We start from the raw sequence: 25,337 nt of genomic DNA, 5'->3' as shown, positions 1-25,337 counted from the left end.
TATAGGAGTACCGTCTTGGGTCTCCTTATCTCGCTCGACTTTTGTTTTCTCAGTCTAAATATTTCTTCCTACTCCCCATACTTGGGGTTATCTTATACGTTAAAATCCTCATTTTCCACTTCATTATATTATGGGTCCCTTCTATCTTGATGGCGTCCTCCCTGACTATCACATTCAGGGTTTGCTCTAATTCTTATTCCTCAAACTAGCTTTCATCTAAGATCTCATCTTTAAGCTCTTGAACATTTGGAACCCAAATTCTGTAGGAATACCTCATTATTCCCTTCTCATCTTTCTCGGTATTAACCTCTTATCTATTTGTTGGCTCTCTGCCTTCATTCATCACTCTTTCTGGCACAATGTGTTCTTTTCCGATAATTCAGATTGTATTGCAATCTCAAACAGCCTTTCGGTACCGGCTCCGGTTACCTTCACTACTATTTCCATTTTCTCAAAATCTCTTATAAACTCTCCAAAAGACATCATCATCTTGAGTCTCTCCTTTTTACTAAGGGCATCAGCCACCATATTGGCTTTCCTCGAATGATAAAGAATCTCCCAATCATTATTCTTGATTAGCTCTAACTGCCTCCTCTGGCATATGTTGAGCTCTTTCTTCGTGAAAATGTACTAGAGCACTTATGGCTTAGGTAATTCTTGCACTTCTCTCCATACAAGTAGTGCCTCCAATCCTTAGGGTAAAACTATTGCCACGGGCCTAAGCTCATGAGCGGGGATATCGAATTTCATATTACCTTAATTGTCTTGACATGTACGCGATTACCTTACCGTGCTGCATCAGCACGCACCCTAAGCCCTTGTGCGAAGCGTCACTATACTTCACAAAATCTCTTTTTCCATCCGGCAATGCCAGCATAAGGGCCATCACCAACCTCTGCTTCAGTTCTTGAAAGCTGTTCTCGCATTTCTCTGTCCATTCGAACTTCTCAGTCTTACGAGTAAGCCGCGTTAAAGGGGCTACTATCTTTACAACTAGAACGAACCTCCGGTAGTGACCGGCCAATCCTACCTCTGGTAGTCGACCAAACCATGGTCATCAATTCATCAGTGGTCCTTTATCCAATCTTGTCAGGATCCTCCATGGGATCCTCCTCAACAACTATCCCTCTAGGACAACATCCTCAACCGCTACATCCTCAATATCAACATCATCCGGTCCTGCATTAGGACACTCTATCGGATCCACAATCTGATCTCCAATTAGTAATAAAACATCATCGCGCTGTTGCTCCTCAACCTCAGGGTTCGGAGTCCCGCTACCATATACGATAACGAACTACGCTCCTATCACGATATTTATAAGGGTTCCCATAAGGGTTTTAACTGTCAGTACTACGTTAGGTAGTCCGACTATGAACTTGGCAAGAGTTCTTATTATCTTAGTGAACTTATTATCTTAACGTCCCATCATCTCTGAGGTTTATAACGCTTGGCTCTGATACCATTTCTGTAACACCCCCAGATCCGGGGTCGGGGATCCGGGTTGTCACGAGTTCCATTTCCCTTATTAACACCCAATCTTAATAATTTCTCAACTACTCTGTACTGTGACCCCATAATAAACACACACACCACACGTTATAGTCTCAGAGATGAACATCCAAAAATAATCACAAGTCGTTTTATTCCACAATTATATGTCAATACACCTTAAAAAGGTTCTGAATAAATTTACATTTCATTGCCATTATTACAATTCATAAATATACATAAATCTGGTACATCAAAAGTTGAAGCCTAGTCTATTGGTAGTTCCCTACCTCAGCTACAGTGACTTCAATGCCTATAGGAAGCTGCGAAACGCTTCCTATCCGATCGCGAATTGGGAGCTTGGTCCTGTTCATCTTATCTATATGATGTTGTGTGATGAAAGAAGAAAGCAAGGGTGAGCAGCAAGCCCACCAAAATAATATGTATAATGATTAATAGTATATGAGTCTACTCATAATACTCATGAAAATCTTGGTCAAAAGAAATGAACCAAGTTTGATATCTTAATGCGATGAAGTCGCAAAATATTCAGTATATATACATATATACTTTTCAAAGTAATGGAAGTCCTCTTCCATGCATGGTATACACAAAGTCCCATTGTATAACTGTATAAAAATATCGTTGCAAGGTGATCTCATATATCTAACCTTGTCTCAACGTTTTTCTGAAAATCTTTGTCATTCATAAGACAATTATTAATTAGATATAAGTTTAAAAGATGAAGGTACCAAATACTTCACTACACTTATATCATTCCCAAATACTACTTGAACTACCACCGTTCAAGTTATAATCAATTTCAAAAGTTCATCCCACTGATGAGACCGCAAGATAAGACTTGAATAGATTCAATCTTTGAAATATTATTGAATGAAAAAGTTATGAGATACTTTATTTAACCCCGATATATATATATCCACATATATATATCCCTTTAAACATTTCCTGGAACCTCTGTTATGCAAAGTATGAACAGAGTTTGAAACATCCAATGAATTTTGGAAAGGAAAAGAATTTTGGCATAAACCCGATATCTTGCTGATCAGGCAAAGATACCAATAAGTAACCTTTTCTACTGTAGATGGATGAATTCCTCACCGGTCATCACCCTGGCCGCATTAGGACCTCGCGCTCGACCGTACCCCGGCCCCTCACGCGTTGATGGACTGCCACCCAGCCACTTACACAATAATAGACCGTACCCCGGCCTGTCGCTTATGCCGACTCAATTAGATGGGCTTACTTCCCGAACATTGGGCAAGTAATCAATTCATTTACCAAAACTGCAACCTCGTTGCGAATATAAAATACACCACAGAGCTGGATTCCCCAGGTTTTGAGCGAGTATTTAAATCCCCTTAAAAAAAGAAGATCTTAAATATAAAAATGAGTTTTGGGATCCGCTCTGACTTTTAAAAATCATTTTGAAGACTCGAAAACACTTTAAAGAGTGTTTGGAGTAAGGCTGATTTAATGAAGTAAATCAGTCCCCAGAATATTTAGAAAATGACCGAATATTATTATTTAAATAATATTCCCATAAAGAATAATCTTTATAAAAATAATTGAAGTAGAAGTATTAAAATTTATACTTGAAACGAGTATTAAATAACCAAAGATACACTTATATGAAGTATTATCTTTATTTGAATAATCGAAAATAAGTTTGATTATTTACACCTTATTCTTTAATAAAATAAAGAATATATCTCAGCAAATAATCGGAGTCATAGATCCTCAAATGAATATTCAAATAATATTCAATAAATAAAATAAGGTGAGTCATAATACCTCGAATGAATATTATAAATAATATTCATTAAATAAAATAAAGGAGTCATACATCCTCAAATGAATATTCAATAATATTCAATAAATAATATAAAAGGAGTCATAAGCCCTCGAATGAATATTCAAATATTATTTAATAAATAATATAAAAGGAGTCATAAGTCCTCGAATGAATATTCACATATTATTCAATAAATAATATAAAGATGAAGTAATCGTATAAACCTTATTCGATTAATAGTTTGGAAAACTATAACCATATATATATATAAATATATATATATATATCCATATCCATATAAAATCTACTCGGGATCCTCGACTCCCGGTTTTAGAAAATATTTTCACCTTTGGGTCCCTATACTAAGGGTATATGCAAGATACCGCTATCCTCTAGCATAGGTATTATGCAACTATAAGCATTGAAATCAACAGATAGATAACCAGATTACGAAGCAGACATGCATATATACCATATTAGCATACTCCAATATATTGCAAAATTTGCTAATAACAATCATGCAATATCACAAGATAATGCATATACATATATTTACATCACAACAACAGTATAACGGGTAGAAAACTTGCCTGAGCGACTGGGGGTTACGAATGGCTCGGGACGAGTCTGGTAACCTATAAACAACAAGTAAGTTGGAATTAAACCAAAGTCACTTGTAAATCTATACTTTAACTAACTTAGACTCTAACGCTTGTTTTGCGCTCACTGATTCGCTTAAGTCACTCGGGTACCCTCGGCTCCACCATTTTTAATAATTTAACCTTTACGAGTTTTAAAGCGATTCCTTCTCGAGTGACTTACCAATTGCCTAAAACACTTACCATAAATGTTTCATGCATTAATTAACCCTTTTTGGTCTTTAACCTACATTTCAAAGTAAGGCGAGGGGAAAAAGTTTCGTTCGCGAAACGCCGTTACCTGAAACGGTCGTTTCTCCTAAACCGTTCATCGGAATCAAACGAACCACATATCAAAACGAAGCTCGTAACATGAACTATCTAAACATGACAATGGTCAAAACCTAGCAGTGAGTTCAAGGGTTCTGATGTTAAGAACAAAAACAGTCTACGGTAAATCGGACATTACGACGACTATGTTTACGCGATTTCCCAAATTTAAACCAACTCAAAACAACCACAATCCAACCCCAATTCATAACCCAATCCAAACTCCATCCAAAATACATTACAACAGCCCCAAACCAACTCATTATAATCCATTTACTTACTCCTAAAACTTGAATTTAAACTATACTACATTCTTTAACCAAATCTTAAGATTTCAACAAATCAATCACCACCATTCCAACCCAAACTCTTAAACAAACAAGTTTCATGCTTCACATATACTATACTACTCATAACCATTCCTAAATACTCAAAACTAAAGCTAGGGTTTGTAGTTTATACCTTCCTTGGAGAGTGGAGAACCAAGAGGATGGCTTGGAATCACCTTTAAAGTCCTTATCCAAGCTTAATCTAAACAAAACTTCAAGAACACAAATTTTAGTTCTTGAAAACACTATTCACCATCTTCTTTCATGATTTATAGAAAAAGATTGGCTTGGAATTAGAAGCTTAAACTTATAGGAAGTATGTAACTATCCATGGGGAAGCTTAGATAATTACCTTGCTAAATAGTAAGTGGAGGAGCTTGGACTTCCATTTTCTAAGAAAAGCACCCGAGAGCTTCAAGGAGAAGAAGAGAGATTTTTTTGTGTTTTGTGATTTGTTTTGCTTGGTTGCTAGATTTTTGTTTTGTTTTAGGCCAATTACCCATTTACCCTTGATTTTGTGTGGTTAACAATCCACCACATTTCCTTCCCTTCTATGTCATGCTTGCATCACTTTGCTATGTCATCCTCCCTTCCTTGTCCTCTTCTCATTGGTTGGGTGACATCACTTCCTCTAATCCCTTTGCTTAACTTCCTAATTGTTTGCCTAATGACCGCTGATCTGTTATACGGTTCGCTTAACTTTCGTTTTCATTTATCGTTTGAAGGATCATACCCGGGATCTTATTACTTAGGTTCCCTTAACCTTTCTCAATACATTGTATTCCTTTTATGATCCTCTCTTATAATCCTTTAATTTAAATCCTTTTTATCCTGTTACCTTATACTCAATTCTCTCCGTATCTAGTGGATTTCCGGAAAAAATCAAAGTGTTCGGAATTGGATTCTGACGATCTTTACATACACTTATATCCCATATAAAGTACTAATAAAATCTCAGAATATCCATATCAGAACCCCTACATAGTGTGGCATGAAAAGTTTTCTCGTTCAGCAAAAACACTATTCATAAGGGTTTCAAAATTTCTCAAAAATTGGGGTTATTACAGTAGTATTAAGGCTATAGGGCTTTAATGACATACTCAAGGGGGGATCAATTGGAAGTAATATATAAAGATGCCTATTGGGAGTTATTCAATTCTACAGTTGTTGGAGGGAGGCCTCAATATGCTCATGTCATGTGGCAGCGCAATCAGCGTAAGGCTGATAAAACTACAAATATGAGCTTAGGTTAGTTGATAAAGAGGCTAATAAATTAGTTGCATATTTAGCTGAATATGGTGCTAATCACTGGTGATAATAGAAGAGAATTTTGGGAGAATTGAAGAGTTATGGTATTTGGACAAGGGTTTGGGAGTATTGATCAGAGATTTAAGGCAGTTAGCAAAGTGAGACTGGGTCCGCCGTTATGAAAGATGAGGCTCTTGATCCTCAAGAAGATGACTTGCCCCATGATGTGGAGGTCAATGCGGTTCAGGTTCAGGGTCTGGGTTTGGGTTTGGGTTTGCATGATGTAGAAGTCGATGTGGCTGGAGAAGTAGAGGGTAATGCAGGTGTGGCAGATTTTGCGGAGTTTGAGATTGTGGTGGGCTTGCCGACAGCTGGGGTGGTGGGGGTAGCTGGTGATGTCCAAGAAGTTGGCGATGGTGTTAGTGAGGAGATGGAACACTGAAGTTACGGCAGAAGCAAGGTAGAAGCAGGTTGGAAAATGATGGCTTGTTGGGTAGTCCAACAGTCGTTAATTTTTAATTATTATTATTATTATTAAGTTTAGTAACAATTATATTATTTTAGGGATTTTTATGATTAGTAAGTTATGTTTGTGGTGGATTGATATGTTTAGAATGATTATGTTCTAGCCCATTTTTCAAGTGGGCTAGATTATGTAAGATGGATTTGGTTTTTGTCCCTTTAATATAATTGTTATTATAAAAAAGAAAAAAATTAATTTAATGAGAAAAAAGTAAAAAAAGTGGGTGAAATGATGGAATTGGTCAATTTTTGATGTATATAATGAGTATAGTGAAATAAAGTAGTTGATGTAATTAATTTATATATTATAAAACTTTACTAATCTTCAAACATAAAAAAATGAGAGAGACATCCGAAAAAGACAAGCCTAGAAAATGAGACATAGGTAAAATAAAATAAATTTTTGACTAGTATCATCACCGGCCGGAGAAGGTGAGGAACTTGGTATTCTAGGTGGGGTTTTTTAAGAGAGAGGAAGGGGAGAAACTAGAAAGTATTTTTTTTGAATGGGTGCAAATTAAAAAGGAGAAAAATCAACAAATTTTAAACTTATGTTAGCAACTTTGTAAAAATAAATTATGTCAGCAACCAAATTTCCTGAAATGTGTTTAAAAATATATTTTTGATCATAACTGCAAAAAAATTATATTTTATTTAATAAAAGTAAAATTTTAATATTACAAAAACTTTTTGAAATAGTGTTTTTACAATGTATTATTTACATAAAGTAAATAAAAAAAATCTTTAGCGAGAAAGTTAAATAAATTACAAAACGAGTAAATAGGTGCAGCACCACTGCACCCCCACGTATCTATATGATTGTGTTGATTTGCATTTCGCATCAGATTCTCACTCCCCAAAAACAAAAAAAATTATCCATCACCTTCATTCACTTGACAGCCTTCCATTTTCAAATAAATACATAAATAAATATACATATCTCTCTAACATCTGTATCTATCTCCCATGGCTACTCTAAGCGCTGCTGATTCCGAGAAGCTGAAAAATCTACAGTCTGCTGTCTCTCAACTCCCTCAGATCAGGCAACTTATATTTACACACACACACACATTCAATTTCATTTTTTATTCGGCTATGTTATTATCTGAGTTGTTAATTTTGCAGTGATAATGAAAAGTCTGGATTCATCAATCTCGTCGCCCGTTATTTGAGGTATTTCACTCTTCATTTCGACTATATGTTTGATGTTTATTTTTTTTATATCGCTTTTTTAAATTAATCTTTTGTTTCTTTTTTTTTAAAAAAAATTGTCAATTTTTGTTGCACCGCGAACTTATGTGTATGTAAAATAGAGAGTTATGCTTTAGTGAGAACATCGATTTATTTGGATTTGATGCAAATTACTAGTGATATGTGTGATTACTGGTTTGCATCCAATATCATAGGTTTATCAAACGGTTTTCATTTTTCGTTACTCAAATCAATTGTCTTGTTGTCGCGGTGGTTGTCATTTGAGAATTTGGGCACTAGCTTGTGTTTGAGTGTTTCCTGATATTGTAGATTTGTATACTTGTGGTGTATTTGGACTGAATTTGTACCAGTTTTGCTGTCTAATCTTCTTCATATTGATTTTGGTATTTGAGGAATTGAAGAGTGAGGAGAAGTTCAATTTTGAACTATATGCTCTTTAATTTTGTTTTGAGTAATATATGCATACATGCACAAGATTGTACAAGTGATTTGAAATTAATTTTAGTAAATGTTCTCAAATCCTTCTGGCTGTGTCTATGGTAGACTTGATTTTATCTAAACTTAGTATTGATGAATGATAACCTTTGTTTTTGTTGGACGTTTTGCATTGAAGTGGTGAGGCAGAACATGTGGAGTGGAGTAAGATCCAGACTCCGACCGATGAAGTTGTGGTGCCTTATGATACCATGGCACCCGTGCCAGAAGGTAATTATTGGTCGTCTAATTGGCTTTTTACTGTTTACTGTTTTGTACTGATACCAGTTGTGTTATAATTTTTTTGATTAATCATAGGTTGCTGAGGCAATAAGGTAAGGTATATTATTATAATATTATGTGAAACGCTTGATGCAGATCTTGCGGAAACCAGAAAGCTTCTGGACAAACTTGTGGTCTTGAAGCTTAATGGAGGACTGGGCACGACAATGGGCTGTACTGGGCCAAAGTATGCATATACAATAATCTTGGTCAATTGCTAAAGACAAATTAAAAAATCATTATTAAGTTCCTTGTAGCATGCTCATGGTTTTACTAGAACTTAGTTGCTTCATATGCATATGGATTGTTTTTTTGTTACTGTACAATCTATTATTTGCTTCTGCTGTCTTTTGGTTTTAATGTTTGCTAGAATAGCTATACTCATTATGTGAGATTTATTCTCTCACTTTAAGAGCTGTAATGCCGACAGTGGCCAGGTTTAATTAGATTTCTCGCCAATGTATGATGATATGATGGTACGCTTATCATCTTATCAACACTCTATTAACTGTATTTGAGTATTTTGTGAGATAAAGGCATGTCTTCAAAGCTGATGATTTAAATATTTCATGCATTTGCTAGTATGTAGACTTCCTGCAAAGTTTCACTGGAACGGGAAGTAGTTTTGTATTATTTTATTCTAATAGAATTCAATGAATTTAAAGAAACTAGTACTCGCCATATAAACTTTTTCTATCAGTGTTGTATTCTCTTCCCAGTTTAGCTGTATTATATTCTCTTTTTTTCTTGTTGGACATTGTAATTGCAAAATTTTAATTTTTCACAATATGCGTTTATTGAGGCATGGACCCTTGTCCTCTTCTTTACCAAGAGGAGAGGGTATCTACCAGGTAATCAGGCGTTCTTCTTTTTTTTAAACTTGCACTCTTGTCCTTCACTTTTTTCAGTGTTGGTCATTCAATTTTCCGTGTTAATAGGAATACATATATAAACTTTAACTTCCAAGAAACAACTTAGTAGGTCATCGCACTGAAACAACTTTAACGTAATTATTATCTAGTCATAGCTGTTAATGAGCGTTGACCCGCTGCTTATTCACTATGTATATATTAAGGGTTTGTTTTATGCAGATCTGTAATTGAAGTTCGGAATGGTTTGACATTTCTAGATTTGATTGTCATCCAAATTGAGGTATTGTGGAATCGGGACATGTAAATTTTCACCTTGTACTTGTTCTATAATTAACTTTGCTCAATAATGACCTTTCTATCTGGGCATAGACACTTAATGCTAAGTACGGATGCAATGTCCCCCTGCTTTTAATGAACTCATTCAACACACATGAGGATACACAAAAGGTATCCCTTGTATCTTCGTTTATCATTCTTCTCCTGTAATGTATTGATTCCAAGTGGATTGACAACTATCTACTTTCTAATGTAGATTGTTGAAAAATACGCAGCTTCGAAGATTGACATTCACACATTCAACCAGGTTACTAATTCTTTGTGGTTATTGCTTTGGTTGGTGGATATTTGTGAATCCAGTCTTGAAATCCTTTATTTTGTTTACGTACACAGAGCCAGTTTCCTCGTTTAGTTGTTGAAGATTTTATGCCACTTCCCTCTAAAGGAATTTCTGGCAAAGATGGATGGTAAGTATATCATCGCCGCTTTTCTTTCTTAAGCTTTAACGGATGCGATTTGACGATGCAATTACGTTGCTCTTCTTTGCATCTTTTCTCTGTGTAATCAATCTCCATGTAGTCTAAGTCTTATCCTTGTTTGTCCATATTCTGGAAATTTATGTCATGTCTGTATGACTATCCACACGGATAGCTCTACTTTCTATAATACCTACAAATTGTGAATGTGGTGCTGTTTCTCTGATAAAGATGAACTTTTCCCTCATTACTTTCACATGCCCTGTTGGGTTGACTGTATCTATTGTTTACTTTTTAATTCACTAAGATGTTTTGTTGTTAAGGTATCCCCCGGGCCATGGTGATGTGTTCCCTGCTTTGTTAAATAGCGGCAAGTTGGATGCTTTGTTGGCTCAGGTTTAAATTATATCTTAAGTTCATTATTTAGTATTGAAGCTTTAATAGCACAAACTCACATATGTTGCATAATGTGTTTAAGTGATGCTTAAATTGTACTTTTCTCTTTTCTGCTGACAGGGCAAGGAATATGTGTTTGTTGCCAATTCAGACAACTTGGGAGCTATTGTAGATATAAGTATCCTTACTGTGTTTCTGTTGAATCTTTACTCCCTTTTTTTTGCTAAGCTGAATTTTTACTTTTTTTTACCTGGATAACTTTGTGCTTCTTTAATTAACCATCACAGAAATTTTGAATCACTTGATTCAGAACAAGAATGAGTACTGCATGGAGGTACTCCAAGGATTTCCTAATATGCTTAAGAAATTTTCCTTCGCTTTCAGATTTTTTTGGGTCTCATGCTCCATATTCTTGCAGGTAACACCCAAAACATTAGCTGACGTTAAAGGTGGAACTCTGATCTCATACGAAGGGAAAGTTCAGGTCAGTATTAATTGGTTGTTGCTCATTTGAAAAAGAGTGATAGGGAATTACTTGATTCATGCTTGTATGCACGAGGTATCTTTTCATAATCACATATGGCACTAGTTAATTAGTCGACTTTATCTCTTTTTATGAAATTATATGTTATCTATGCCTTCCATCCATCTCTTAGTAGCAACTGCGGCGACACAATTTTTACTTCTTACCTTACATGCTGATTTTAAAATCTAATTTACTGGTGATTTAGTCTGCACTTAATATCCTATCAAAGTACGTACTCTTTGGTAAGTCATTACTTGTCCTTTTGTCAAAAGAACTTTGAGTTTTTACTTATTCATGCCACTGCTTTCTGTATGCTGCATTATTATCGACATATAACTGGTCTTCACTTGAACTTCCTAGAATGCGTCTATAGTTAGATCTTAGAATGTATACCTTTCATTTCCTTCAGGAAACACTTTATGTGGTGTAATTAACAGTATTATGCTTTTGCTTAATGAAGTCAAAAAAACTATTAATCGATTATAAATTTGTAGATACTCATCACAATATTAATTAAGGTTTTATGTCGAATGGGGTTGAATTATTTTAATTTTTGTGGAATGTACTCGTGGTCCAGCCAAATATTTTTGAGCAGAAATTTATTGGTCAATATAATTTATTATGCTGAAGCTAGGATCTCTATCATTTGGCTTAACAGATCTTGATTGTGCTTGCTATTTTCATATATATATATTTCTGCTTTCTTGTACATTGATTAAGCATTCATTGATAAGAGCAGTTAATATAATTGAATTGAGACGGGTTATTAACCATGAGGGAATTTGAAAGGGATAGGATAAGAAAAAAAAGTATATTCTCTGTTCATCTTCCTTGGTATACTGAGTTGCTGATATGTTTCTCAACCTTTTCTGATGCAGCTACTGGAAATTGCACAGGTTCCCGATGAACATGTAAGCCTGGTTCTTGTTTACAAGTTCACTCAATTTTTAATGCATAACTTATCTGTATTATGAGATTCAAGTGTGGCTATATTTTTGCATGATAATTTTGAAATGTTTCTTATTTCAGTCTTGAACTTGAGTAATCAAAATTAATTATTGTTACCTTTATAATAAAGATGAAGTGTGAGACTTCAAGTTTTTTTTGTAAAGTACACTTTAATTGTTTTGAGTAGAAAGAAAATCTATATAAAATAAAATTTAATCTGAGACTAATTATTAGATATATGATTTTGACGTACAGTACAAATACCAGAGTTTGTAAAGACAGAAACATACAAGTTAAGAGAACAGAGACAAGTGAGAGACCTGTAATGACTTGCAAATTGTTTTATACATGGACTAGAAAATGAATAAATTTTAGTTTGAGATTTGTTTATTAGATATATATGACTTTGACATACAGTACAAATACCAGAGTTTGTAAAGGCAGAAACATACAAGTTGAATCTAGAGAACAGAGACAAATGAGAGAACTGTTTTCCAAAATATTATGAAATTTACCCTTCACTAGGAAATGACTTGCAAGTACTATTGGTCACATTTCCAGTATTTACCTTGAATTACGGAAAGAATCAAAACGCATATGGACTTGATCTAGAAGGGATATGTTTGAACGAAGAACTGAGAAGGACTAAGAAAGGAGAGATGGCTCTCGAACACTTGTTTGTACTGTCATGGATTCAGATTGATTGTTTTTGATAAACGTATAAAAATTATTACTTTAAGATGCTATATACAATAGATATTTTTAATCTGTAGAGAAAGTTCAAGGCAACATGATCATAATGATGATAATGCTATCTTTACCATTACGCTTTGATCTGTAATATTACTAGCAGTAGTTCAGTATCTATAGACTGTTGGTTGACTGTTGACTGTTGACTGTTGATAAGATTGAATAGTGAACATGTGATGTAGGATAGTAGCTAGTAGGTCATAATCGGGTGCTTTATGTTAGGAGTTGTCCTACATCGTTTGTGGGAGGGGCAGTTTGCTAGAATATAAGCAGCCAGATAACTCCAATTAGAATGAGGCCTTTTGGGATGTACCCAAAATCAAATCCGTGCGGGATCGGCCCAAAGCGGACAATATCATACTAATGTGGAGTTAGGCCTGCTTAGCAAATCCCAACAAGTGGTATCAGAGTTTCAGGTTGTAACGGTCTAGAACAATTTCAGTTGGGATTCCAGAATGGACCTGGGAGAAGATGGGCTACCGGTATGGGCTCAAGGAAAAGGCAGTTGGGCCTTCTAGTATGGGCCTAGGGGGAGTCAGAAAACCAGTAGGATTCCAATATGGGTCCAGGGGGAGCAGATTCAGAATCAGGTGGCAAATTCGACTGGTGTCAAGATCAATGTGTGAAGGGGGAGATTGTTAGGAGTTGTCCCACATACGATGTGGGAGGGGCAGTTTGCTAGAATATAAGCAGCCAGATAACTCCAATTAGAACGAGGCCTTTTGGGATGTGCCCAAAATCAAATCCGTGTGAGATCGGCCCAAAGCGGACAATATTATACTAATGTGGAGTTACGCCTGATTAGCAAAGGCCAACACTTTATTTATTTATATTTTTTCTTCACTACAATCTGGATGATAGTAAAATCAATTGCAACTGGAATGATATGGATAATGGAACTTTGCCTCCGCTTATTAAGAAGTTATAATATATTTTCTTGTCAGCTGATACATGATATTTTTTTCTGCAGGTCAATGAATTTAAGTCAATCGAGAAATTCAAGATTTTCAATACCAACAACTTGTACGATTTTGCTTAACTATATGAGTTACCTAAATAGAAACTGTTGTACATATGAACATACAATATTTGAGCAACGTCAATTCTGGTGTGCCAGATGGGTAAACTTAAATGCAATTAAAAGACTTGTACAAGCAGATGCACTTAAGATGGAGATCATTCCGAACCCTAAGGTATGCATCTACTGTAGTTTACTATGCGCAAGTCACAGACAGTTTCTGGTGGATGTGTTTTGATAAAGAGATGATTTGGTGACAGGAAGTGGAAGGGATCAAGGTTCTTCAGCTAGAAACTGCAGCTGGTGCTGCTATTAAGGTATTCATCTCGAATGCTTTTGTATATGCTGTTTGTGTTACCTGAAAATCATCACATGGTCATTGTTTATTTACCTACTTCCGTAATGTGATGCATAACCCCACATCAATCTTATATTCTGCTTCAGTAGTAGATCTAATCTACCTGGATATTACCACAATTTTCGTATTCTATTGTCAATTATTTTTTTTGATGGTCATCGTATGTGTCCAGTTTTTTGATCGTGCTATTGGGAGTAACGTTCCCCGTTCACGTTTCTTACCAGTAAAAGCCACTTCAGATTTGCTTCTTGTCCAGGTTGATTATTTTAACTTGCCTAAATTTAAATTATTGTCATTTTAGTTGGATGGTATGATTTAATGTGAGGCTCATTTTTACAGTCTGATCTTTACACCTTATCTGATGGCCTTGTGACACGGAACACGGCCAGAAAGAATCCTGCAAATCCTTCTATTGAACTGGGACCTGAATTTAAAAAGGTTATACATTGAAATTATCAAGTGCACTTTTTGGTCGCTGGATTTAAGTGTAATTGTGTTTTCTCCCATAAACGGGATATTAAATTATGTATATATTCTTAACTTTTAGGTTGCCAACTTCTTGAGCCGTTTCAAGTCAATCCCTAGTATTGTTGAACTTGACAGCTTGAAGGTGTCTGGTGATGTATGGTTTGGACTTGGCGTCACCCTAAAGGTAATCGGCATCATGCATCGTCTCTCTGCATTGCTGCTATGTGCATTCGCTTATGTTTTTCTAGTATACAGTTGCACTACCGATTTGTGATTATAATTTGTACTCTTTTCGATATTTTTTTTAATTACTTTTTCAGGGAAAAGTTACCATTACTGCAAAACCAGGGGTGAAGTTGGAAATCCCAGATGGAGCCGTCATTCAAGACAAGGTGATTTCCGAGAAATGAATACCGCCTTTAAGATATTTTTGGCATAAAATAGGTCAACTTGGTACTACAAATTGTTTCTTGATTGATTTTTACAGGAAATCAATGGTCCTGAAGATATCTAAGAAACTGCTATGACTTTTATTCAGGAGGAGGGTTTTGAAAGTTACTTCCTCTTTTCCAGGCTTTTAAATGATTGTGTAATGTTTATATTACAAGAATAAGACTGTCAAACTTATATCACAGTCTGATATAAATAATACTTTATGTTTTCATAGTCTTAAGATGTCTAAATATTTAGAGTGTGAGTTGCACAAGATGTCCAAATATGTTGGGTCTTTTTGCCTTATATCTTCAGGTGTGCCTCACTTCAGTTTTCAATAGACGATATGAAGCTACTGCCAAGTTTGCAATTGACAATTTGACACACGTGTTCATAATACTACTTTTTCATCTGACCAAGCATCCGTCATGATGGAACAACCATTTTCATTCCATTCCTATTCTTGATCCTTTAATAAAGGCTCTTGCATTGACTAGGTGGCATGTATCCAGGGCCAAATCTACCTACCAACAGCCTCAACAAATCTAAGAAATACCTCATTTGTTAATGGTATTAAATGGGACACTAGATTCAGACACCCACGAGCTAAGTATGCATGAACAACATTAGTCGTCCTCGAAAATTGCATCGATAGTCCAATCTTTAGGCTATATTGGTCTTGCATATTCATCCAAAGGTCCAAGTAAGTGTGATTTATTTGCAACACCTTTTGCATCAACTATATCTATATGACTATATCATCCCCTGTAGCTTCTCTCAATTCTTGAATACTTTTGTTCTCAATTTTCCTTTTGATCCCAGCTTTAGCCGTCTTGCATATATCTTGGTCCAAAGGTGTATTTTTATGGCAAGGTGCCACATTTCCTCTAATATGAGCTATCTGTTGTTTCAAACAATTAACACCTACTTAAACTTCTCTGCCACACAAATTGCACTTTACTAGTTTGTTTTACCAGCGACCAATGTTCCAGATTGCAGCCGACATCAATAACCTTACCACTATAATTTGTTGCAGCTATAGTTTCTACAGACTCCGAATCTGATGCAGTTGATTAACCAACATTTGTAGGTGTTTCCATTCTATATCACAAACAAATAGATAGAATAAGAGCAACTAATAACAGATGAACAATAACTTGGAGCAAATATTAGAGAATCCAATACAAGTTCAAGAATCTTAGAGCATATGCACCCATCAACGTAATTGGGTACTATTCACTTAAAATTGACTTTTTTTCTCGGTTTTTATATACCCGTTCAACTCTATCAATTCATAAATTATTATTTATAACAGTATACTTTACCCTTACTAATTTTATAACAATAAATGACTAAATATATATAGCTGTTATCAAGATTGTACAGGAAAAAAATGTGGGTTCAAATCAATGGAGCTTTAACAAATTATGGCAGCAAAAAACAAGCACCTCTTGTTTGGTCCATTGATACGGCTGCTGAATGAAATACAAGGGCCGGTGCATACGCTCCTAAAGCAAGTCCCACAACTTACTTAGACATTCTCTTAAGTCTAAATATAAGAAATATGATATAAAATTGTACTCCAATAGTATCTTAGTGGTTTCTTATATCACTAAAAAGTCGTTTGGTTTCATACTTTCTAGTATCATGTATGAGTTTCGTGCATTCCGAACTTATACCTGTTGTTTAGTTTACTGTTTTAAAAATCTGATACTCATTCTTGATACCAATCTGAAATCAGATTTCATAGTTTAGTGGAGAGTTGGGTTCGAGAGAGCGGAGAGGGGTATGAGGTATCAAATTCAATTTCATTGTTTTATTTTTATTTATAAAGGGGAAAATGAATTTTTTCGTCACCTAACTTATCGTGTTTTTAGGAACTTACCATTCAACTATTATTTGTTTTCTTTTGCTCACTAATATTAGGTTCATATTTGTTTTTAGTCACTAATGTTAGGTTCGGATTTGATTATTAGCATTATGTCAATTTTTTGTAGCATTATTAAATATTATGGTAGTCTGTAATATTTTAATGATTCGATATATGTCTATATCTTTATATATAGTACTCCGTATGTCCCCCAAGATGTTTACCTTGGTGATGAGAGTTTGACAAACATTTTAAGGCGCCTAAAAGATGTAGTTTCATGAATTATTTTATATTTTTTTCTTCTAAATAATAATTTAACATTTAAATTTTTATATAAAAAAAAATCTTAAAAATAAGTTATAAAACTATGTTTGTAAGAAAAATATGTTGTGAGAGTTGTTTGATTTCATACCAAATTCACATTATTATAACATTATTCTATTTTTGTGTTTATATATATACTTGTTTCATAATTCTATTAGAGTGGATGTGTTTATAGTTTTGATTTTGGGTCGGTAAGAGTTGCATGAAGGAGTTGTGATTAGTGATTTCATTTGGTTTTTGAAAGTGTCGTTTGGTAAAATATTGATATGTAATTTTTTAATGTTTTTAGTACTTTATAATCAGTTTGCTAATTTGATTATATTGAATTTTTTATTTTTTTTATTTCCCAATAATTTTAGTACGGATTGGGACGCCTCTTCCTATTAAATTTGATTTTGAGCTTAGTACTCCACTTAAAAAGTAACAGACGTATATGAACAGATTTTATACGTCTGTTTACAATGTATATACATATGTTCTGATCAGATGTTTAAAATAATATGCGTCCTTCCTATAAAATACATATATAATTCAGACATTATACGACTCCATCTAGTAAACTCAAACATATATAAGCTTTCTTATAAGACACATATGACACTTTTTGTACTGGTTATCATTATATTTTAATAATACTGTTGAAAATTGACAAAATACTAATAATCAAATCCGAACCTAACGTTAATGACTAAAAAAAATCGGAACCTAACATTAGTGAGTAAAACAAAAAAACTTATAGTTGAGTGGTAAGTTTCTAAACACACAATAAGTTGGGCGAAGAAAAAATTCATTTTCCCTTTATAAAGTTAAATACAATCTTAAAACATATATTTTAAATATCATGTTGTTTAATCTTAAATAAGTTAAGCTTATTTTAATTTAATACAAATTAATAATATTTTATTTTATTTGTTTTAAAGTTATAAATGAATATTAAAATTTTAATTTTTTAATCACTTACATTTAATTTTTTTTGTTTGTAAGTTGTATAACTAATTTAAATTCGACATATGCAATATATAAAAGTTTAATTTAATCACTGAATGAAAAATATTTAAATCAAATACATTTCATTCGAGCACCGAAACACATTGTATAGGAATGATTCATTAACCTCGTACCCCTATACCAGACTAACCCGATTACCTATTCCAAACCCATACCGTATTCTGAATTAAACGACCGATAAGACATTTCTCTCGTACCTTGTATTTAAAAAATCACAAATCATCCCTTATATCATTTTTATCAATAAAAAATTTAAATTTATTATTATTGTAATAATAAGAAACCAAGATAAAAAATATTATTGGAGTTAAAATTCAAAATCATATATTAAATTACTAGTCATTAATATTTTATAATATTTACCGGCAACATGTCCCTTTGATCGGTAGATTATTTATAACTTCGGTCTCCGAAATTTTATTTAGCCTATTTTTTGATAAACCAAATTAAATAAATCAACTAAACAGCCTGGTAGACCACATTGCTCCCGGGTTCTTTTCAAATCAATTAAAAAAATTGTCAAAGGCCTCCGGAGCTCAATACCAAGTCTCCGTCCCCAAGGTATTTTTATAATCCCCAGTTCTTTTTTATATTTCTAGCTTCTTTTTCCTTTTATTTTGTTTGTTAGTTTTTGTTCGTGCTGATTTTTAATGAATTATTTGTTGTTTTCCTAATGGCATAGTAACTGTTTGATGAAATTTCACAATGAAAGCAAGTACAAGAGAATTGATCATTGTTGTAATGTTCAGATATCTCATGTATAATAATATCTACTCTTTATACAGTGATTTTCATGTTTAATATCCATCGTTTTATTATGTTTAATGGTTTATATTTGTATGTGTTTGTGTACATACATATTACAAAAGTAAACCAGTCCACAACCACATAGGAATGAACCGCTCCGATAGAAAGAGCTTTAAGTGCCTTAAACTATTAGTACCATAGTTTATAGCCATTTGGTGTAGCCTATGTAAGTAACACCATCAAGAAATGCATCATTTACATCAACTTGAAAGAGCATTCAGATTCTACTAGTAGCCAGGGAAATGATGCTTCTAATAGTTATCATCTATATAACTCGTGAAAATGTTTGCTAAAAGCCAATTCAAATATGTATAAATCATCTCCACAAGTCTAGCTTTGTATCTTTCAGTAGTACCATCTGGCTCGAGATTTCTCTTGTGAACCGCTGGTAGCATTTTAGCTTTTTTCCTTAGGGTAAAGTTACTAAGTAAAATGTATTGTTCCTTTTGAACGCTAGAAGTTCAAGGTTCATGGAATTCACTAAATTAGATTGGTGACATTCTTTTAGTTAGAAACCGGCTCGATAAGTTGTGATGTATGTGCAACAAAGACGTTATGAATTGGTAAATATAATGGCTCTGGTGTTTGAGGAAATGCTGAATAAATATGGATGGAAAAATGTTTTACATATAATACTAAATTTCTAGAAATTGGTATTTTCTGGATGAGTAGATTTAAAACCTTGTTAACCCTTTGGATAAATGTTGCATGGTTGTGCTCATTATCAGGAGTTTAGAACAACAATGACAGTATCACTTCCGTTGCCAGAATATATACTAGCTTGGTCCTTCTGCTTAATGTTAGCATATAGATGAGATGATTTTATTGGTCCAAAGTAGAGATGCACAAAAGGCCCACCAAACCGGGTTTTGATCGGGCCGGACCGGGCTTCCGAGAAATTTCAGAGCCCGTTTAAGCCCTCGGGCTTTTTTTTCGGGCCGGATCAAATCGGGCCGGGCTTTTTCTAATTTAAATCGAATCGGGTTTTATTAGAGATTTCGAAGACTATATATAGCAACTAGATCATTGAAAAAATGTATTAGTTTGCATGGAATATTTTATGAAAACACTACTTCATTGAAAATATTTAAGTGCGACCAGAAATGAACATGTGTATAGAATAATACATTTTATAAATATTATCCAAATATATACAATGTACTTACTATATCTTCTTTCATTAATCATACAATAAAGTATATAAATGTTATTATTAGTCACAAATATGGAAATATATATGTGCCTAAAGTATTATTTATATATTTATAGTAAATGTGAAAACATAAATATATAAGAAAATATATTAGAATAATCAGATTTTAACCGGGACGGGCCAAAGACTGGGCCGGGACGAAGCCTGGGCTTTCAACCAAGCCGGGCCGGGCTTTACCTAAAAATATAAGGCCCGTCGAGGCCCTAAGCCCGGGCCGGGCATGACTGGGTTTTGACCAGGTGGGGCTGGACCAGATTTTCGGGCCCGGGTTTTTTGTGCATCTCTAGTCCAAAGTGATGTTTGAAGCCATATGATTTAACTCAACAAAACTCCTTTCCTGCAGCATAAGCAGCATATATCTTTGTCTGCTCTAGTAGCCACGTGGATAACCATGGAATTAAAAGCATCTCTCAGTGCTATGACCTGGATTTTTGTAAATGTTACATAAATATCCCTAGAACCAGAATTTTTCGTTTGTTGAGAACTTCCTAAAACAGTACGAGGGGCACTTTTGAATGGATCCTTATGTTGATCTGGAAAGAGGTTTATCTGTCATCATATGATGTTCTATCTGCTGCAAAAGCCACAGTGTCGGTCAATAAATTTAAACTTTTAGTGATTTTCCTTTGTCTTCGCACTTGCTTCAGCATTATGTATGCTTAAGGAAATTAAGTTTGTTTCATTTGACATTAGCATATTGACTGAGAAATTCATTAGGAGCAACATCAATCTTTGATTCTGCTGTATCTTTACTCTTTAGAAGTTGTGTGAGATCACAGGTGCAATTTGTGCACTGACAAGAAGGTAAAGGCTTGATGCTATCAAGTTCGTTCAATACTTTCTTCGGTTGTCTGCGGCTGGCATATTATTTTAAGATGTTTGTCTGCAATTCCAAACTGTTATTTTTTCAGTTATTAGTTAACATTGATACAATCCCAGTCAATTAATAAAGTCAAGATTATGTCTTTTTTCATCAGGGAAAAATTGTTGAAATTAGCTGGCTTTTCATCTTGTCGGAAGATTATATGTTTACTAATAATCAGAGACAAGAAGAGCGTACCGGAAAATATGGAACTCCAAGAGTGCAATACCTTCAGGCATGCTTCGTGAAGCCTTGCTATTAAATTATTTAATGCTTTTTTACCTTGTCAGATAAAGTCGAGGTTCCCTTCTTTGATTTCTAAGAAATGATATGCATGCAGTATGTGTGGCGACTGTAATTTGTAAAGTAATAGAAAAGAGAAAAGTTAAGAATTTTTTCTTGTATGTTTAAAACCGTATATTTCCTTTTGAATATATTTTATAAATGGTAGTTCATATGTTTCACCAACACCATTTTCTGGTTCTTTTCTAAATAGGAATTGGTGACTCAGTTTCAGAATGCTTCAAGTGAAGGTATTTTCTGTCAGTTCATATTCCCCCAATCAATAATCTTGATTCTAGAAATTTAATGTTGAATCTTTAGTCTGAGATTTCCGTCAGCAGTTAATGAAGGAGTAACAAGCAGAATTTTTTTTGTAGTGTTTTATGTATTCATCAATTAGGGGACTATGTACAAGTTTAAATAATTTCGAAATGGTTATCAGTGAGTTCAGTTCTCTGCTTTATTTTTATAGCATTAGTTTGAGGAGTTTAATTTTTTCTCCCTTGGTTTCTTATGCTCTAAATGTGATTTCTCTTAAAAGGTTATTAATTGATAGGGAACAAAAATTTGTAAAAACTCTAGAAATTGATATAAAACTTTGTAGTCCCGGCTTCTAATTTGCCTGATAAAAATTCTATACATTGATAAAAACTCAGTTGCCACGACTCTTCATTTTTTCTAGAGTACCCGTGTCAGACACTCGATGATGCAGACCCAAAGAAAGTATTTGGGAGCAGTACAATAGGCTTTGGAAGCCCATTTATTAGGATATTGTAGAATATGTTTAAGTATTTAATTATTGATTTATATATCTTTTAGAGTTATAATTTAATTAGAAAGTGAATTATTATATATATATATATGGATTTAATCTTTGTAAATTGGGAGAGATTATTTTTATTGAAATTGATATTGAGTTGTTCTCTTGCGAGAGTTCTCTGTGAAAACCCCCTAAATCCTAATCCTCCCTTGCTTCCTCCACTCGAGGACACTTATATTAGGCTACAAAACATTTAAAATTCTTATAATACTTCCTGTCTTCCTCACTTCATCGACCTGTACAATAAACACCCTCTTCCTTACTCCTTCGATCGATACACTCGGCAGTCGGCACCCTCCTCAGTGATACTCTATTGTGTCACTTGCAGACGTAGCCAAGCCACCATAAATTTCTCTCAAATACTTTATTTGTACATCCATGACCTCTTGCACTGCCTAAAAGACCTCATTTGGTAATTTGTCCAACATGGAACCACAAGTCCGCTGGATTTCCAAATTTCATGGATGTGCCTTCTTGATTATTCAACAATTTTACCCATATATTATATTATATTATTTTTACTGTTTTGTTTAACGGATTTCGGTCGTTGCACAGAATTAAATTATTTACGGCTAAGTCGTTGCACAAAGCTTTGTGGGAACTGGCAAACTTTCACTTTTTCCACCATGCATATATACAGCATGTGAAGTCATGTCCCCGGTCTCTCCATCCTTCTGGACTGATTGCACCCTTTAGTCCCCGATGCTGACTTTTATGCCTTATTGCGTTTTCACTGAAAGTTGCACAAGATGTGTTAGGCCTTATACTATGACCATGATTTTGTTCATTAAATGAGCAGCTCATTGGTTTCATTTACAAATTGTTGCTTCTTGCAATGCATTCTTTGTAGCTAGAGCTTATTGGGAATCATTTTACAAATTGTTGCTTGTTGCAAAGCATTATTCTGCATGTAATAATTTGAGTGCAGCAGCAAAAGTAGTAAACTTGTGATTCTCGTCATATTCAATCTCTGTGAAGTGTGAGTGTGTGACCAATTAATGTTTTGATATACTCTTCTAATGACAGAGACGAAAGAAAAAATTGCTGCCAATTTAGCAAACTTTGCATATGATCCTTACAACTATACCTTTTTACGCCAGGTTAGACCTATATATATGCAGTGATTTGCTTGGATTTAATCGATTTCTTTTGTTTCTGTGGCATAATCTAATTTTTATGATTTTACAGCTCAATGTTCTGGAACTTTTCCTAGACTGCACCACAGAGCCCAATGAGAAGCTTGTAGAGTTTGGTGTTGGTGGCCTTTGCAATTCTTGTGTTGGTAACTTGATGACTTTAGTCACTCTTTTCTCCCTTGTTTCAAAAACTTAGTTTTCCTATAGATAGTGAATTCTCAATACCAAATTTATACTTACCTTATGAGAGGTTCTGTACAGATCCAGCAAATGCAGCAGTAATAACTCATTACAATGGAATTCCACTAATTATCGAATGTTTATCAAGTCCTGTCAGAAATACTGTAAGGGCTTTATTCTGGTTCTTATATATATATATTTAACTTTTTTCATTCTTACAGTTGTTTCTGTGAAAAGGTTAACATACAAGGGGTCCATTTGGATCATGAGATTTCAGCCCAGTTAACAAGAATAGAAATGAGATTTTAGTACAAAAATGTATTAGAATCTCATTCCCATTCCCATTAACTGAGTTGGAATCTCATGATCGAAACGGTACCTAAGTTTGGCTCCATAGTCAGTACTCAGGAGTCAGGACGATGAGTTTTTTCTTTGCACGAAATACAATGATTAGCCTATTAATAACATTATCGCTACTCTCTTCTATAATTAAACATCTGTTGTCTATAACATTACTGTGTCTAATATGTTACATGATTGTATACAAGACCAGAACTAACTAGGAAGAGGAATAGTATTATAGTATATAGTATATAGGCAGAGAAATAAATATGCTTAAAGGTGAACATAATAGTTTATAGGTCAAGTCCCAAACAATAAAATTATGAATTAGATAAAAAAAAATACTATTATATGGAAAGACCAACTAGTAATAGCTGCATATTTACCCGAGTTTTCCCCCACAAGCAGGAATCATATTATAAGACTTGTAAGCTTGTTGCATACACAATTGAAAATTGAAAAGCTCAGATAATATGAAGTGAAACTAAATTATACTCCCTTTTAACTTATTTGGTAGATAGAATATATGTATTAATCTAAGGAGTCCGTATATTTAATGGCACACGTTTCGGTCATCAAAAACATTAAATTGACCATGTCTTGGTTTGACGGTCCTTGTGGTAAACATGGCTTGAACCACATGTCCAAGGAGTCAAGTTGTGTATCTTTGATCTGACTTTCAGATAATACTGTGTGCACCTCTACTTCTCATTTGTTTCTGATATATTGTGGAACTAAATATCTTAATATATGATCTTTTAACATGAGTGGCAGGGGCTTAATGGTTTAATGTCATAGGTTGATTTTATAGGTGAACTATGCTATCACGGCTCTATATTATATATGTAATGAATCCAACCGGGAAGAGATCTTGAAGCCAGAAGTGGTGGAAATCATCAAAAGGTACTCTGCAGCTGGTTCAGTTAGCGTGAGCTTCAGCAATCTAGCCCAGGCATTTCTGGATAAGCATGTCCACTAGGCACCGGTGAAATGCATATTAATTTGGTGTTTGGAGTTTAGGCTGCAAGTACTATATGATCTACTTGAAGTATGAGACTGCAAAGCTTAATGCGAGCCTAGTTTCATTAGTTAGAGTTCAAGCTTAAAACTTGCCGTGGATGTAAAACCTTGGCCAGTGTTGAGAGTAGACTTGGCTGCTTTGATTGTTTGATTGAGTACAGGTGCTGCCGTCTTGGTGGAGGAGGTTAGGTAAGGCATATTTGTGGTGTACTACTATGGAACTTTCCAGAGTAAATCTTAGTAATCAATCAATCAATCCATCAGAATTTTGGTCAGTTATTTTCAAGTTTATCAGTCTATTTTGGATTTATAGAACTTTTACCCCATTCCGTCGCTTTAGAAAGCAGTAATATATTTAGAATATTATACTAATGCAGTTATGAATTTATGTTTAGCCTCCTGGAATAATTTATTAGGACATAAATGAATAAATAGACTGAACTCTCGTAAACAGGTACATACGGAAACTTTTCAATGTCGCGAGTAAGTTTGTCATGTAGAGAGTTTTGAGTCAAAAGTGATCAACTAATGAAACATATATGTATAAATTATATAAAAAAGTCTGAAAAAGGAACTGTTACGTAGGGGGCAAGTTACTGATATTCTGGAAG

The 25,337-nt window shown here is 34.3% G+C and overlaps 2 protein-coding genes across 3 annotated transcripts; both read left to right on the top strand.

Moving 5' to 3' along the window:
* Positions 1 to 7,211: 7,211 nt before the first annotated feature.
* Positions 7,212 to 15,096, top strand: LOC141689573 (UTP--glucose-1-phosphate uridylyltransferase). Its single transcript, XM_074493915.1, has 21 exons — positions 7,212 to 7,417; positions 7,500 to 7,547; positions 8,200 to 8,291; positions 8,439 to 8,529; positions 9,434 to 9,494; positions 9,584 to 9,661; positions 9,747 to 9,797; positions 9,884 to 9,957; positions 10,290 to 10,362; positions 10,483 to 10,540; positions 10,650 to 10,696; positions 10,781 to 10,846; positions 11,767 to 11,799; positions 13,557 to 13,609; positions 13,704 to 13,779; positions 13,865 to 13,921; positions 14,135 to 14,218; positions 14,302 to 14,400; positions 14,510 to 14,614; positions 14,751 to 14,822; positions 14,918 to 15,096. Exons 1-21 carry the CDS (start codon positions 7,341 to 7,343, stop codon positions 14,942 to 14,944), a joined length of 1,422 nt encoding a protein of 473 aa, XP_074350016.1. The 5' UTR covers positions 7,212 to 7,340; the 3' UTR covers positions 14,945 to 15,096.
* A 3,411-nt stretch (positions 15,097 to 18,507) lies between these two features.
* On the top strand, positions 18,508 to 25,052 carry LOC141693903 (uncharacterized). 2 transcript variants are annotated; one of them, XM_074499088.1, is made up of 7 exons: positions 18,508 to 18,625; positions 21,062 to 21,181; positions 21,443 to 21,479; positions 23,075 to 23,148; positions 23,237 to 23,330; positions 23,446 to 23,528; positions 24,518 to 25,052. In XM_074499088.1, exons 2-7 carry the CDS (start codon positions 21,110 to 21,112, stop codon positions 24,683 to 24,685), a joined length of 528 nt encoding a protein of 175 aa, XP_074355189.1. In that variant the 5' UTR covers positions 18,508 to 18,625; positions 21,062 to 21,109; the 3' UTR covers positions 24,686 to 25,052. The 2 variants fall into 2 exon arrangements, with proteins under 2 accessions (XP_074355189.1, XP_074355191.1); XM_074499090.1 differs by having other exon boundaries at positions 24,505 to 25,052.
* Positions 25,053 to 25,337: the final 285 nt, after the last annotated feature.

This window comes from Apium graveolens, chromosome 10 (genome assembly GCF_009905375.1).
Source record: "Apium graveolens cultivar Ventura chromosome 10, ASM990537v1, whole genome shotgun sequence".
Taxonomy (NCBI): domain Eukaryota; kingdom Viridiplantae; phylum Streptophyta; class Magnoliopsida; order Apiales; family Apiaceae; genus Apium; species Apium graveolens.
Note: the sequence above shows the minus strand (reverse complement) of the source record. Positions and strands in the feature narration are given on the sequence as shown.